At 47.2% G+C, this 11,611-nt stretch overlaps 4 protein-coding genes across 6 annotated transcripts; 2 read left to right on the top strand and 2 right to left on the bottom strand.

Moving 5' to 3' along the window:
* The first annotated feature begins 97 nt into the window (after positions 1 to 97).
* LOC108066273 (FAD-dependent oxidoreductase domain-containing protein 1) lies at positions 98 to 1,871 on the top strand. The gene is made up of 2 exons (XM_017154711.3): positions 98 to 325; positions 731 to 1,871. Exons 1-2 carry the CDS (start codon positions 113 to 115, stop codon positions 1,838 to 1,840), a joined length of 1,323 nt encoding a protein of 440 aa, XP_017010200.2. The 5' UTR covers positions 98 to 112; the 3' UTR covers positions 1,841 to 1,871.
* Positions 1,863 to 3,389, bottom strand: Mob4 (MOB kinase activator 4). 3 transcript variants are annotated; one of them, XM_070213593.1, is made up of 4 exons: positions 3,373 to 3,389; positions 3,064 to 3,302; positions 2,634 to 3,007; positions 1,863 to 2,584 (listed from the first exon to the last, which is right to left on the bottom strand). In XM_070213593.1, exons 2-4 carry the CDS (start codon positions 3,121 to 3,123, stop codon positions 2,335 to 2,337), a joined length of 684 nt encoding a protein of 227 aa, XP_070069694.1. In that variant the 5' UTR covers positions 3,124 to 3,302; positions 3,373 to 3,389; the 3' UTR covers positions 1,863 to 2,334. The 3 variants fall into 3 exon arrangements, with proteins under 3 accessions (XP_070069694.1, XP_070069695.1, XP_017010222.1); XM_070213594.1 differs by lacking the exon at positions 3,373 to 3,389 and having other exon boundaries at positions 1,863 to 2,275; positions 2,331 to 2,584; positions 3,064 to 3,366; XM_017154733.3 differs by lacking the exon at positions 3,373 to 3,389 and having other exon boundaries at positions 1,863 to 2,572; positions 3,064 to 3,366.
* Positions 3,390 to 3,459: 70 nt separating this feature from the next.
* On the top strand, positions 3,460 to 6,408 carry Rab2 (RAS oncogene family member Rab2). Its single transcript, XM_017154680.3, has 4 exons — positions 3,460 to 3,639; positions 4,129 to 4,288; positions 4,932 to 5,268; positions 5,333 to 6,408. The coding sequence occupies exons 1-4, from the start codon at positions 3,594 to 3,596 to the stop codon at positions 5,429 to 5,431; spliced, it is 642 nt and encodes a 213-aa protein (XP_017010169.1). The 5' UTR covers positions 3,460 to 3,593; the 3' UTR covers positions 5,432 to 6,408.
* A 157-nt stretch (positions 6,409 to 6,565) lies between these two features.
* On the bottom strand, positions 6,566 to 11,541 carry chk (chaski). Its single transcript, XM_017154669.3, has 5 exons — positions 9,537 to 11,541; positions 8,713 to 8,822; positions 8,099 to 8,280; positions 7,793 to 8,033; positions 6,566 to 7,724 (listed from the first exon to the last, which is right to left on the bottom strand). Exons 1-5 carry the CDS (start codon positions 11,538 to 11,540, stop codon positions 7,580 to 7,582), a joined length of 2,682 nt encoding a protein of 893 aa, XP_017010158.2. The 5' UTR covers position 11,541; the 3' UTR covers positions 6,566 to 7,579.
* Positions 11,542 to 11,611: the final 70 nt, after the last annotated feature.

Here is an 11,611-nt window from a genome sequence, read left to right as displayed (position 1 = left end):
TCTATTTGTTGTGCACACAAAGTACTTACGGAAAGCTGCACAAATCTAATCTGGCGGATTTCAATGGCGTTATCATCGCACGAATGTGCAGCCCCCCCAGTTAGTGTGAAAAATGCTGTGCCTGCGAAAAGTTCTGCGATCGGCTGCACTGCGTCAGCTTCGCTTTTTGAGTGGCAAGCCACAGGGCGATGTCCTTCCCCAGAGCTGCGATGTCCTGATAATCGGGGGCGGCGGTATGGGCGCCTCTTCCGCGTTTTGGCTGAAATCAAGGATGCTGCAGCTTGGCAAAAAGCTTAATGTCCTGGTGGTGGAACGGGATGCCGGCGTAAGTACAATTTCCTAAATCCTTTTATCCTTAAGTAGAAAATTTGTAGATTATAGACAATTAAGTACAGTACCAATACGTACTGAATAATTTCTAAATTAATTTTGGCATGGGTTAAAGAATCTTTATTACGGGTTCTTAGGAGTCTCTTTTTCAAAATTTATAGCCCTATAATCCGACAGATGATAATTGACCTCTGTTATTAAATAGTTTAAAATACTAATGTGTTTACTAGCGCTGATTGTAGTGATTAGATATTTTATTGCATGTGTGCATTGTATACTTCTCGCAGTTGCAACGCATTTCCTTAATATTTCCATAATGCATTTCATAAATTTCAATAAAATAAAAACTTAATCCTTAAGATCCTTTTTATGTAATATTTATCCTTTAATGTTTTTGTAGTACACCAGTGCCTCCACCGTGCTATCCGTAGGCGGAGTTCGCCAGCAGTTTTCCCTGGCGGAAAACATAGAGATGTCCCTTTTCGGCTACAACTTTGTGGTAAACGGCGAGAAGCATTTGGGTGATGTGGATCTCTGTTACCAACCGAACGGCTACCTGATCTTGGCCTCCTCAAAGGGAGCCCATATCCTGGCGCAGAACTCCAAGCTGCAGAACGAGTTGGGAGCCCGAAACGAGCTGCTCGGTCCGGTGGCCTTGCGTCGCAGATTCCCATGGCTGTCCACGGAGGACGTGGAGCTGGGTTGCCATGGGATCGACAAGGAGGGTTGGTTTGATCCCTGGGCCCTGCTAATGGGCTACAAGAAGAAAGCTCGTGCTCTGGGCGCCAATTTCGCCAACGGCTCGGTGGTTGGCTTCGAGTGGGACGCCTCGGGTGCCCTTTCAGGAGCGGTGGTCGATTCCGGAGACGGTGTCCAGCGCACGGTGAAGTTCGACACGTGCGTCCTGGCAGCGGGAGCCTATTCGGGACAGGTGGCGCGACTGGCAGGCATCGGTGATCCGGCTGCAAAGGAGAGTTCCCTGAGCGTAGCTCTGCCTGTAGAACCCCGCAAGCGGTATGTCTATGTGTACAGCACTCAGGGACGGAACTGTCCGGGCGTGGCCACGCCTCTGACCGTCGACCCGGATGGCACCTACTTCCGGCGCGATGGTCTCTGCGGGAACTTCCTTTGCGGCCGCAGTCCCAACGAAGACGAGGAGCCCGAGTGCGAAACGCTGGACGTGGACCACGGCTACTTTGAATCGAATGTCTGGCCCACACTGGCGACCCGTGTGCCGGCCTTCGAGTCGGTGAAGATCCAGAGCAGCTGGGCAGGCTACTACGACCACAACACATTCGATGCGAACGGCATTATCGGCCGACATCCTCACTACAGCAATCTCTTCATAGCCGCCGGCTTCAGCGGTCACGGCATCCAGCAGACTCCGGCCGTGGGTCGCGCCATTTCCGAACTGATCCTGGACGGCAAGTTCACCACGCTCGATCTTTCGCGGCTCGGCTTCGAACGACTGGTGAACAAGCAGCCCATGTTCGAGGTGAACATCGTTTGAGAAGTTAGTTGTTTCCTTGTTTTTGTGTGTATGTACTTCTTTTATTGCAATTTCTGTTGTGTATATAGTAATTTTGTATAGTAAAGTTCACGTTTTAGTCACGTACAGCTTTCTTGGTGTTTTGGCTGCCAGTTGTCAAGGGGGTTTTGGTTTTTTTTTCGGGGTTCTGGTGTGTCTACATATAATTTATTTAAAATAAGGAGTTAAACATAATCGTAATATAACTTGCGGAATAATTGCTGACTTAGGATCAGATCAGGGGGCGAGCGGGGTGGAGGGGGCTGCATATATCTGGGTCTGCCCCTGTTACTTAGTTATCGTTATGTAGCTCTATGTGTATCTGACATCTAAACTACATACAAGATCTGCATTCGAGTTGGGTTCGCTCCGTGTCCGTGTGTCTCTGTCCGGGTGAGAGCCAACCCAAGCTGCAAGCTATTGGTAAATATAAATAGATGTATGTTGAATGAGTGTTCCTTGCGAATGCTACCGATCTAGGCCTCGCTTTCGCCGGGGGCCGCGTTCTCGGCCGCGTTGATGGGCACGATCAGATTCTCCTTGGACATCAGATTGTATTTTGTGACGAAATGCGTGAATCGGTGGCACAGATACGTCTCGGCCTCGAACTCGTCGAAGATGCGACGATGGTGAAAGTAGGCGTGCGAGAAGATGCGGTACACGCGCCGGCAGACGGAGCCCAGCTTGGTCACCGAAGACTCCTTGATGGAGACCCTGTGGGAGGCACTTTGCTCATTATATTGGCTAGTTCCAGCTAATCTGGGTGCGCGCATACCTGCTCGGGAAGTACTTGTTGCTGTTCAGCAGACAGGCGGCACCGTCCAGTGTGTGGCGCGTGTAGTCAATGGCCGGACACTCCTTGGGCGTCTTGTGGGCGGCGCACAGGAATATCCACTGGTCGGTGGCCGTCATCTGGGTGCACGTCGACGGGGAGCACTCCTTCTGCAGCCGCACGGCCAGGCCGTTCAGCTCCATGCAGAACTGGCGCAAATGCTCGTACTTCCACACGCCCTCGTCCTGCGCCTCGGGCATGGTCAGGATGAGCTCCACGTTGCTCGGGTCGCGCTTGATCAGCTGCTGGATGTACTGCTGCACCGCCAGCGTGCTGTCCATCTCCTCCAGGGGCTCGTCGGGCCAGCGACAGAAGTCCTGGAAAAAGGCAAGAGGGTATTTTAACCTGGTCAGGAAGTGGGTTAGATGCTCACCTTGGATTTGGTGCCTGGCCGGTTCCTACGCAATATGGTCGAGCCGTCAGCCATCTTCATGTTTCACCTGCTCGGATTAGGAGACGCGATGATCCACAACGCCTGTGCCTACGCCTTGGTGAGAAAATCGCTGGCGGAGCCTGAATTCGGGCGCAGTCCCTGCCCCACTGGAATCTCCGTCGTTGGGATCCCTGCACTGTAGTCACTTGAATGGAGTCTACTTGCGCTGGCGCATCGCACTACGAGTAAATAGCGTTTTTTAAAAACACTTTGCTTTGTGCGAGAAAATTTCTGACAAATTCTACATACATACATAGGCCTATCGATTGGGCTATCGCTATCGATAGGTTTTCGGTATGTTTTCGGTATTTCGGCCAGCCCTGGACCCAGGCGATCTGGCAGCACTGCGGGCAGCCAGTCATCATAAATACGAACAGATTGGAAAAGTTACAAGAATTGCGTATTATCTGTGGCATTACGAGATTGAACTTTCTAAAAGCCAACTAGCCGTAACTTAAATAGCTGCAAACATGTCCTACGCGTACTTGTTCAAATACATCATTATCGGCGACACAGGTGAGTGGAAACTGCGACTCCCCTTGGAAATGGTCAGCGAAAAGTTGGCCATTGTCAGGGAAACAATCTGTAATTGGAAAACAAAACAAAGGGCATCGCTGGGGCAGAGGTCGCTCCTAAAATCGAGGTGTCCAGACCATAGGGCAACCAGTAAAACAGTAATATGCAGAATAAAACAGTGTCTGGCTAAAAGTATCCCAGGAGTGGGCGAGCGAAGGAAAAATCAATAATACCATAACAACGCATACAGGCGTTTACTGAGATGGGAGTTAACGGGGAGCGGGGTGCGGGGTGCGGGGAGCAGCCCACACACTAAACCCTGCTGCTGAGTCACCCAACCACCCCCAAGTAATTGAGGGATTCCGCCCCAAAGAGCCACGGGCTTATCAGCATACTGTTTTTTCGGGATGTCCAACAGCTGTTGGCACTTTTCCAGCCTTTCCAACATTCCCCCGCTCGCCAACTAACCGTTTTTCCCGTTTTCCACAGGCGTGGGCAAGTCCTGCCTGCTGCTCCAGTTCACCGACAAGCGATTCCAGCCTGTGCACGACCTGACCATCGGCGTGGAGTTCGGAGCACGCATGATCACCATCGACGGCAAGCAGATCAAGCTGCAGATCTGGGACACAGCTGGCCAGGAGGCCTTCAGGTGCGCAGATCATCCCCTATTTAGTGTTAATACATCCGGTTCCTCAATGTCATGTTAGGGCTCCTGATTGCTTATTAGGGAGTCCCACAAATCTCTTCCGAACGAGTGAATATATCACTGTCAAACTGTAAAGTTCAACTAAAGATCAACTTCTAAAGGATTCGGTTTAAAAATTCTAATTCCAAGATATTCCTGAGATTAGCATTCTTAATTTCGGGTTATATCATCGAAATAATCTTTTATGAAGGATGAGAATCTTTTTTCTTGAATTTAAGGAGATATTGCCTCCAAGTTTAAAGTTTTGAGGGCCGCTTTCTCGTCCGTTTGGTAAATTTAAAATAGGGTTAAAACCTTTAAGGGCCGTTTTCTCGTCCGCCTGTTAAATTTAAAGTAGGGTTAAAACTCTGATTTCCCATACGATTTCAAGGTTTTACCCCACTTAAAATTTAACAAATGGACGAGAAAACGGTCCTAAATCGTTTGGGAATTCAGAGATTTAACCCTACTTAAAATTTAACAGTCGGATGAGAAAACGGCCCTTAATCTGAGGTCTTACATGATATTGATGAAGCAAATATTTTTCGAAACATTGAAATATTAACAATAATTTAACCGCAATCTGACGTTAAATTTTCTATACCAGATCCATCACACGCTCTTACTACCGTGGAGCCGCCGGCGCCCTGCTGGTGTACGACATCACGCGGCGGGAGACCTTCAACCACCTGACCACCTGGCTCGAGGATGCGCGCCAGCACTCCAACTCGAACATGGTGATCATGCTGATCGGCAACAAGAGCGACTTGGACTCGCGGCGCGAGGTGAAGAAGGAGGAGGGCGAGGCCTTTGCCCGCGAGCACGGGCTGGTCTTCATGGAGACGTCGGCGCGCACGGCGGCCAATGTGGAGGAGGCGTTCATAAACACGGCCAAGGAGATCTACGAGAAGATCCAGGAGGGTGTCTTCGACATCAACAATGAGGTGAGTTCGAGGTCATCCGTTTAGCAAACTTCCTGTAATTACACTTTAAACTATCCTTTGCCAGGCAAACGGCATCAAGATCGGCCAACAGCACTCGCCCACAAACCCGTCGCTGCCAGGAGCCGGAGGAGCAGCTGGAGCAGCAAACAGTGGCTGCTGCTAGGAGTAAACTGCAGATGCCCGATTGCAATTCTGGGATAGACGTAGCCGCTTCTGTAAAAGCTACTTTAGTGACTAACTAATAGAAGGTAGTTGGAGGGACATATTCTTGTTTTCTATCTCAACCGTAACTAACCACGTAATAATAGCTACCACTAAACTAGCAATCGAACACTAAGCGTAATGTTAAAACCATAAAGATCAGACAACTACAAGAAAACACATCTCCTTGTTCAGCTACGTTTTAATTTGCCAAAAGAAACCAAAAGGAAAGAAACCAGAAATAAACCAAAACCTACAACATTTGTGTATGTGAATGTGTCGTGCGTGATTTCTAAATTTTATAAAGTTTATGGAAACATTGATAAATGTTTTATGCATGTATTTTGTGTATATTGAAATTAGTTTGCTAGTTACTTTGTGTAAGGACCGATAGTTATACATTGGGATCTTGACAAAATAATGTGTAATATATAAACCAAACTCAAACTATGTGAATTTTCATTGTGATTCGTTTTCAGTGAGGTCCAGCCCTGCAAACGCTGCGCCACGCCCCTTTTTGCAATGGGTATCTGCTCCTCTTCTATAACATAAATACATAATAACATATATGAATACTTTTACTTTTTCTTCTCAACGCATTTGCTTTGTCTATATTTTGTTGTGCAATCCGCTTTAGTCTTTATAAACACCCTACACTAGAAAAAAAGAAAACGTACTTTAACAAAATATACAAAACAAGATGTGAGCTGAAATGGGATTATATAATTTACACACTCAACATGCATTAACAGTGGATTCACGAAAATGCTGCGATTCAATGATCAATTTAGTATTTTACGAAGTTTATATATTTAAATTAAATTAAAGGCGAAAGCTAAGACAAAACGAAAGATACAACTGTAAACGTAAATCAAATTATTTATAATATTTGTATTTGCCCAACACAATGCAGAATAATAAATATACATACATACTAAATATTACAAAAATATTGCTTACCTTGGGGCGAAACTTTGTGAATTTAATGGTCTTACCATAGAAAAAATTGTTTTATATTTTTCTGACGAGTAGTAACATCTAATCACTTATTTAGCTCCCCAAACTTAATGCACGAAAAATGAATACCAAGTCAAAGTATAGTTTCAAAATTTTATTTGTTTTGTAATAGGTTTTCTGTAGATAATTGTTCAATGGTTGTCTTGTAAATAATCTAGCATTGTGATTCATTTTTGTTTCTGTACATATTTGCTAAAGTGATTGGAATCAACAACTACCATTATCTATAAGTCGGCTATGGTGTCGCAATTACTTCCTTTTTTTGAAGAGTGCTTAAATCTTAAAGGCTTTTTTACTAACGATATATACTATTTATAAATATTTTTGTATTTTCTGTAATAATACTTGAACTCGTAAGATATTACATAAATTTATTTTTTAAATTCTGAACCTTTTTTTGTGTTTCGTTTAAGAAAAATGTTGCCAAACTGCATAAACAGGTTTTTAGATTGAACAGTAATTATTTTGTATACCCTAGCTTGCTCAGTTGTTTGGTTTAATTTGGAAACTATTCCGATCCGCGATGTTTGATGTACAAATATTTTTTTTGTTTAGCTTAAAAACAAATGCTCCAAAGACTGTGAGTTGTAGGTCGATTGAAAATGGTCGCTTGTTATTGCATACGTTACACAGATTGTTGTTTATTGTATTCACTTTAATCAATATTCGTACGAAATGTAAGGCAATTAAATCTATTTCTCTAATTTTTGTAAAGAAGACAATTGAGGGACCCGTTTGCACCTGGCAGTGATGCACTGCATTGATATTGATTGAAATTGAACAGTTTGTCTAAGTGTGATTACAAGATGCGATTAGTAATTGCCCTAGTGCGGTAATTATATATATTAGGTGTATATAGATATACTTAGCTACGATTAGTCAAGTCAAGTATAGGCTTACAGGCTAGTCTTACGAAATAGGCTTAGTTTCAGTTACAATTCTGCTCTGATTTTATGGCTGCAACACCATTTGACATAAGAAACTCGTTAACATTTAATGCTAGTCCATTAATAGGCTACAGTTCTGATTTGTAGTACCTCCAGTTGTCTTCCACCTTCGGCATTCAACAGTGTAGTAACGTAATCTATGTAACCTAGTGTAAAAGTTGAGCTTTTTTAGTCTCTGAGACATCACTATCACTCCCCTTAGGTGCTTTCTTCTCACAGAACTCGATCAGATACGAACAGACGCCGGAGAGTGCTATAAATATGCCAGCATAGTAGAAGGTGTCGTCCCATCTGAAAGGGGGATTTAAAAATGATAAGGAATAAGTCAGGTTATTACTGTTGCACCCAACAAAACTCACCTGCCCGTATGCTCGTATATAACGCCTGCTATTGGGGGTCCTGCAATCATGCCCACTCCCTGGACCAGCAGCACCAGACCGTAGGCACACGTGAAATCGTCCAAATCAACAATACTGACCAGAATGCTGGGCGTAAACGAAAAAGAGCTGGCGAATGTAAATCCGAAAATGACGCACATGGCCATTAGGCCGTAGTAACTGGTCATCAGCAGGGGCATAAAGAACACCGAAGCTCCGGAGACTGAAAGATATTATATTTTACTATTATAATGACATGGTCTTGATCACAACTTGATTACAACTCACCCAGCATGCACAGCGAGTAGCATATGTTGATGTTCATCCAGGGCTGATCGCCCACATAGCCCAGTCCTATCATGCCCACCGTTTGGGCAATGCCAATATCCGATATCAACTCGGCACTCACGCTCACATCGTACTTGTATTGCTTCATGTAGTCGGGTAGGTACAGATAAGGGATAATGAACCTGTGGAGCGTGCCAAGGGGTTGATTAATCGCTTGCAAAAGTTAGAAAGGGGAGCCTTATCTGGACAAGGTTGAGTTTGAATTGATTTCAACTAGTTTCCTTATCGAGCTAATGGGGCACTCAAACTCTGCGCACATGGGGTAAGATAAACCCCTGATCTTGAGCCTACTAGCCAAACTGATCGATAGCATTGTACTTGGAATTTCACTGCTGTTGTTGGACAATACATTTATTATTATTATTGTGCAACGACTTTTCGTTTTCGATTTCGATTAGCTGCCAAAATTGTTTGCGAAATCTTCTGGCAAGTGTACAATTTTCGGTTGACGGCTTGGCAGGCACTTTCATCTATTAATTTTAGCATTTCATTTGCCTTCGGTTCGTGCGCAGCTTGTGATATTGTTTTCCTCTATATTGCCAAAAAGTACTCACCAAATGAACAAAAACAAGGTAGAGAGATTGAAGAGGGCAAACTTCATGTCCAGAAAGAGGGAAAAGTCGAAGATGGACTTCATGGTGTCCACGAAATTGTCATACCAGGTCTGACGGGAGAGAAATGGGATTGAGTGAATATTTGGTAGGTATAAAAAAAGAAATGGAAAATATATTTCACGAGACGGGTCTTTAATTTGTTATACGAGCGTTGAAAAGTCTTGCAACTGTATAAAAATGTTTAAAGCTTTTTAATATGATAAAAAGATCATTTCTAGGTAATAGCATTTCAGTTTTCTACTCACCACAATAATAAAAAAAAAAGGTATGGGATTTTTTTGTAAAAATATTGTGATTTTAGTATAATAAATAATGAAAAAATTAAATTTAATCGACTGAAAAGAAATTTGAATTTTTTGTTACTTTGTTTAGAATTAGAATTAAGAAATCATGGCAAAGAAAGGAATGATAATAAAGTAAGTTCCCCAGGTAAAAGTCTGACTATTTTTAAAAACTCTCTTGAAACTTAAAACTTGATGAATTTATTATTGTGATATCCCAACTGAATTACGACTGTTTCGACTAAAAGATGATATTTCAAGGTTACAAATAAACGAGGTTTTTGAGCTGATATGGATTGGCTGCGTTCCCTGCGTAGGCAGTGCGGAAGTCACAGCGGGCACCTTATCACTTGCCCATGTGGTCCAACTTGGTGACCATAGGCAAGGACAGGGAGGCAGGGGCAGCTGATAAGCATTAACCAGCTGGGGCTGTTGTCAAGCGACCAGGAGATAAGGGCGGGCCAAGGGTCACTGTCTACTCACATCCTCCTCCTCCTTGGCGATGGTGGTCATCGAGTTGCGGTAGATGTTGGGGCAGGACGAGGCCCTCAGGCGGTAGCGGTGCGTGTTCAGCATGGCGCCGCGATAGTGGATCGAGTTGCGGTGGATGCGCATGTCCTTGAGGAAGTTGGAATTGCGGATCGAGATGTTGCGCCGCAGGTTCGAGCGGTGGTAGCTGGGCTTCTTGGAGCGCGACAGCCGACGGATCCCAGTGATGCTGTCCAGCCGGGCACGTCGTATGGCCAGCTCGCTGTTGACCGGCGGTTCCTGATCATGCGGCATCGCTATCACCGTGGGTCCCATCCGCCTGCCAGGTTCCAGCAAAGCGAAGGTCTCGTCCTTCGAGTAGTAGCAGTGCATGTCCTCGCTCAGAATGTCCACCGAATTGTGGCGCAGGCCGTTCACCTTCAAATTGGAGATCGAGGGCGTCGTGTGCTTGGCCATGAAGAGGTTCTCGTTCAGCGAGTACCGGGAGCTGGCGTGCTTCTGGGTGAGGTAGCCCTCGTCCGAGGAGCGCAGCGATCCATTCGGAGTGCCGCCGCCGGTGGAGCGCTTCTCCGACGGCGACAGCGTCTCGATGGAGGCCAGGTAGGACTTCTTGGCCAGCTCGGCCGCCTCCTGGGCAATGCCGCCCATCAGGGTGTCGTCCGGCGATCCAATGACAGCTGTGGATGGCGGATAGGCACCCGCACCCGAGGACATGGACAGGAGATTTTCCCTCGACGGCGCCTCCGCTCCCTCCTTGTGGCGCAGCGAGCGCCGGCTGAGGCTCTTCACCTCGCAGATGCTGTCCAGCTCCTGGGTGCTCAGGAAGGTGGGCAGGAAGATCTCGCTGCGGTAGCGCTTGAGCACCGAGTCCAGGGGATCGTCGATCTGCTGATTGGCCTCCGTGTTGTTCTTCGTGACCAGCGAGTCCAGCACGGCCTCCTTGGTGATGCCGGTGTCCAGCAGCTTCTTGATCTCCTCCAGGCAGACGCTCGAGTTCGAGAAGGTGGTGACGCTCTGCGACCGGCTCTCCAGCCGGTTCTCCTCGATCAGCCAGTCGGGATCGCGCATGAGGGCGCCGCAAACGCAGGCATTGAGCATGGTGCCGCCCAGGATGAGGGTGGCTCCCCGCCAGCCGAACGACTCAATCAGATAGGAGGTGAGGCGGGCGTACACGAATGTTCCAATCCCCGTGCCCGAGGCTCCGATCCCAGTGGCAAAGGTGCGCTTCTTGTCGAACCAAAAGGCTATGGACACAACCGCCGTGACGTAGCCAATGCCCAGGCCCAGGCCCGAGATAATGCCAAAGGTCACCATCAGCATCTCTATGGAATTGCAGAAGGAGGAGAGCGCGAATCCGAAGGCAGAGACCACGCCGCCCAGAATGGTCATCTTGCGGCAGCCGTACTTGTCCACCAGATTCGAACAGATGGGACCCATTAGCAGGGGCACCGAGAAGAACAGCGAGGATATCCAGGCGGTCTTCGAAGTGGACTCGCCAAAGTACTCCAGCAGCTCCACGTTGATCAGGCCGAACGAGAAGCTCAGTCCATCGGCGATGAGGGAGACCACCAGCGAGGCGAAGACCACCACCCAACCGTAGCCGCCGTCCGGCATCTTGGGCGTCTTCTTCTCCGTGGAACTGGAGTCGATCGAGTCGCCCGATTCGTTCGAGATCAGCCGCTTCCGCCGCTTCACCTGCCCGTTGCCGTTCATCAGGCAGGTCAGGGTGCCGTCATCCAAAGCGACGATGCTGCTCCGCACCACCCGGCTGTGTCCGGCCCCATCGGTCAGCTCCTCCGCGGACAAATTGCAGAAGGTGACCTCCGGGAAGAGGTCGTGCTTGATGGCCTTGTGCAGGGGCGTGTTGGCCGGCGCAGGCGTGAGGGGCAGGGCCTGATATTGGGAAGGGGCCACTCCATTGTGGTTGTTGTTCACCGCCTCGCAACTGTTGTTGTTGGAGGAGGCGTGGGCGTTAAGCTCCGACGCTAGCTTGGCCATGTCGAAGGATCCCGGTGATCTTGCGTTGATGGTTTCGTGTAAAGGGTTCAGCTACGTCTATAAAAAGGTTT

Source organism: Drosophila takahashii, chromosome 2R (genome assembly GCF_030179915.1).
Source record: "Drosophila takahashii strain IR98-3 E-12201 chromosome 2R, DtakHiC1v2, whole genome shotgun sequence".
NCBI classification, from domain to species: domain Eukaryota; kingdom Metazoa; phylum Arthropoda; class Insecta; order Diptera; family Drosophilidae; genus Drosophila; species Drosophila takahashii.
The sequence above is the reverse complement of the archived record's forward strand: the minus strand, read 5'-3'. Positions and strand labels throughout refer to the sequence as shown.